Below are 3,432 nucleotides of genomic sequence, written 5' to 3' on the forward strand. Positions count from 1 at the left end.
TAATAAAAATGAGATTCCCCAATATCATGCTAAGAATAGCTAGGATTTCCAAAAGAAGATGTCATTCGTTTGATGTGAAATAAAAAGGAATATAAAAAATTTGAGTGGCTGAAGCCGAAGTAGCTACTTTCGAAGTAACGAAAAGAAAAGAAACAATTGGAGTGGGAGAGTCAGAGTATAAAAGAGGATTCCTCACTTCTTTCTTTCATTCAAAATAGTGCATGAGACTTTCATCTCTCACAGCTCTTAAGTGATAAAAGTAAAGAAGAACTTATCTTCTTTCTTTTTTTATTACCTTCCTCGCGTATGTATAAGATTGAACCCATTCGATTTCTAAAACGGATTACTAATCCTTAAATTTTTTAGGAATCCTTCATCAGTGGTTGTGAATGATTGATTTTTCTTAATCTTTTTAATCTTGGTTCCGTAGGAGCAAGTCAGAAAGACTGAGAAATAGAATCACCTGATTTGATTCATTCTCAATAGCCATGAGATGATCATTTTAGGGTGATCCTTTTGTTGACGGATGCTCCTATTACACTTGTAGTCTCTGAAGGATGAGAACCAGTTATGTAGCATCTACATCAAGAATTCAAGTATTGTATACGTCATTAGTTTGATCCTTTGTAGGAACTACTCGTAATAACAAACTTACAAAATGGAACTGTTTATCATAAAAAGAATCGTTGTTCCTGACATTGCTTCACCTTAATTGTTATTTGAACAAGTCAAAGTCAGAGTTATGTCTTGGTTTGAGTGGGGATAGCATTTCTCTTTTGCATGTCCATGGGGTTTTGAAAAATCCAAACATCTTAGAGATAGATAGAGAGGTAGGAATTTATCGAATGAACCACACTCTTTTGTATACGTTAGGGGTCCATTGATGAGAAGGGGCTGAGGAAAGCTTGAACCCAATTCCTACAGTGATGAATATTAGCGCAATTGTGTATTGATAAGATCATCCACTATTTCTTGAAGCTCGATCTCTCCCCCGCATGAACCATATAGTCAAGAGAAACCATGAACCAGAATAGAAGAGCTTGCCTCACCCATGAGTAAATATTTTGTAGTAGCCTTATTAGATTGTACATCGTTAATTTGAAAATTTTGAATTAGTTGATTTATTAGATTTTCATTTTGACGTACTTATTTTCGTTTTCAACAATTCATGTAAGAATGAATCGAGGAAAAACTTATGAATCTATTAACTACAGAAAAAGATCTTATGGTAGTCAAAATGGGGCCTCACCACCCATTAATGCATGGTGTTCTTTGTCTTATCGTTACTCTAGATGGTGAAGATGTCATTGACTGTGAACCAATTAGGTTATTTACACAGAAGAATGGAAAAAATTACGAAAAAACGAACAATTATACAATATTTTTCTTATGTAACGCATTGGGATTATTTAGTCGCTATGTTCACGGAAGCAATAGCCGTAAATAGACCGGAACAATTGGTCGAAAGATATATATTTAGAATAAATTATGTAGAAATTTGAAACAATTTGTAAAAAGGAATCTTGTGTTTTATTATTTCAAATTTCAGTACATATATATTTAGAATAAATTTGAGAATATCTTGTAATCACAGAAGAGGATTGTTTATATATATAACCGTTTATAGGTACCTGAAAGATAGCAACAACCCTTCAAAGGAACTAAAAAAGGAGAGAATGAGAGAGGCCATACGATGAAGGGCGAAAATTAAGGTGTGGTGAAGAAGAACCTGACCCTTACTCCCCCATTTTTGTATCTATATCTTTGGCAAAGCCTTTCCTTTTGTTTTTTGCCGTGCTTTACCAGGGTTCCATCTCCGCCATCAACGAAAGCCAGTGCGAGAGAACATCAAATCCCTGGTTCACGTACGAGCCTCCACCTCTCTTCTTCCCCTGTTTTGACTGTTGTGTTCTTCTAAACAAGATCCCTGAACAACGAATGGGGAATAATTGAGTACTTTACTACTCTCTTCGTTGTTCAGGATCGTTTAGAAGAACTCCCTATTTACAACAGCAAAAAAAAAAAAAGTACAAAGAGACGAGGTTCATTTCCCATATTCATTATTCGAGGTTGAAACGAAAGAATTTGCTTTTGTTTCGTTGTTTTTCGTTATTTTAATCGACCCTTTTGAAATCTAAACAGGTTGTTATCGTTTTGTTTAGAAGGACAGAGCAGTCTCCATTGTCGCGGAAATACAGAAGGAAAAGAAAAGGGTCAACCAAACTTCACCACGGCAACAATTAAGGCACGCCAACATCCAAATAATCCCAATCATCTTTCAGTCCTGTAACATTGACAATGTCTAGCCCGATGATCCTTAAGAACCCAAACTCCCTCCAACGGCGGCAACCGTTGTTGCATAGCCGTTCCAACAGCGTCGATAGCTGCATCACCCCTCGTGGGAACACCAATCTCAGGTTCGGAGAGGTTTGCGGTGGTACTACCGCCGACGTTGCGGCTGTCTGTTGCTGTTGCCCATGTGGGTTGGCCAACCTTGTGGTTCTAGCAATATACAAGGTTCCTGCAGGGCTGTACCGCCGCGCTCTCCGCCAGAAACGGCTGCGCAAGTTGCACAAAAAAGGGTTACTTCAACCAAAGAACCACGGCGCCCATTTCCGATGTAATGATCCCGAATTACTCTGTCTCGAGGACTATTTCCAAGACGCAGGGGTTTCCGAAGAAACTGAGAAAGCTGCAGTGGAACTGGAAAATGAAATGTGGCAAAGGTTTTACGGTACTGGATTTTGGAGAAGCCCCTCTCAAAAAGAAGGTGAGACTCCCAGGTTTCATCCTCTCTAACTACAATTTTCCAACCTTTGCTGCTTTAGTGCCCTTCACCATATATATGTTCAATGAAATGTTGTAAGACAAAAATTATATGTAAATGGAGGTGGTGGGATTTTCTGATTCCTCGTCATCAAAGAAAAAATCGGAAAGGAATTAGGTAGGGTGATTGATTGTATGGAACGTATGTCATATTTTAAGATTTTGATTGTTGTTGCCTTCAAATCTTCATGTTCAAATCCTTGAACACATCAACACATTTTGTGAGCTTTTTGATAATAATATATAATAAAGATCGATTTTAAGTTATTAAATGTTATGTTTATATATATACTTTCTTTATATTTATCTTAAAACTTATTATAGGATGTTTTAGAAATTAGTCACACGTCAAAGTTTTTATAGTAATAATAAATTCCAATTTTACGTTAGAATTAAAAGTTATTTGAATTAATTATTTGTTGTTTTGTGTTGGTAATTAAATGACTATTTACAAGAACAAAATTTCTAAGTAATAAAATAGTTAATGAAAAACGTATAGAAACTGTATCCGAAAGTTAGTGTTGTCGGAAATAGTAGTTTTAGAATCTCATTTTCAATCATCGAGTCAGTAAGTGTTATTATTTCATATTTACGAGGTTAGTATAA

General features: G+C 36.0%; 1 protein-coding gene across 7 annotated transcripts; it reads left to right on the forward strand.

Moving 5' to 3' along the window:
• Positions 1–1,675: 1,675 nt before the first annotated feature.
• On the forward strand, positions 1,676–3,098 carry LOC107899415 (uncharacterized). 7 transcript variants are annotated; one of them, XM_016825119.2, is made up of 2 exons: positions 1,676–2,069; positions 2,143–3,098. In XM_016825119.2, the coding sequence occupies exon 2, from the start codon at positions 2,299–2,301 to the stop codon at positions 2,797–2,799; it is 501 nt and encodes a 166-aa protein (XP_016680608.1). In that variant the 5' UTR covers positions 1,676–2,069; positions 2,143–2,298; the 3' UTR covers positions 2,800–3,098. The 7 variants fall into 7 exon arrangements, with proteins under 7 accessions (XP_016680608.1, XP_016680607.1, XP_016680609.1 ...); XM_016825118.2 differs by having other exon boundaries at positions 2,163–3,098; XM_016825120.2 differs by having other exon boundaries at positions 2,166–3,098.
• The last annotated feature ends 334 nt before the right edge of the window (positions 3,099–3,432 follow it).

This window comes from Gossypium hirsutum, chromosome D04 (genome assembly GCF_007990345.1).
Source record: "Gossypium hirsutum isolate 1008001.06 chromosome D04, Gossypium_hirsutum_v2.1, whole genome shotgun sequence".
Lineage (NCBI taxonomy): Eukaryota > Viridiplantae > Streptophyta > Magnoliopsida > Malvales > Malvaceae > Gossypium > Gossypium hirsutum.

Bases quoted from the DNA above. Each gene is read 5' to 3' on its own strand.
- LOC107899415 (XM_016825119.2), top strand. From the start codon at position 2,299: ATGTCTAGCCCGATGATCCTTAAGAACCCAAACTCCCTCCAACGGCGG.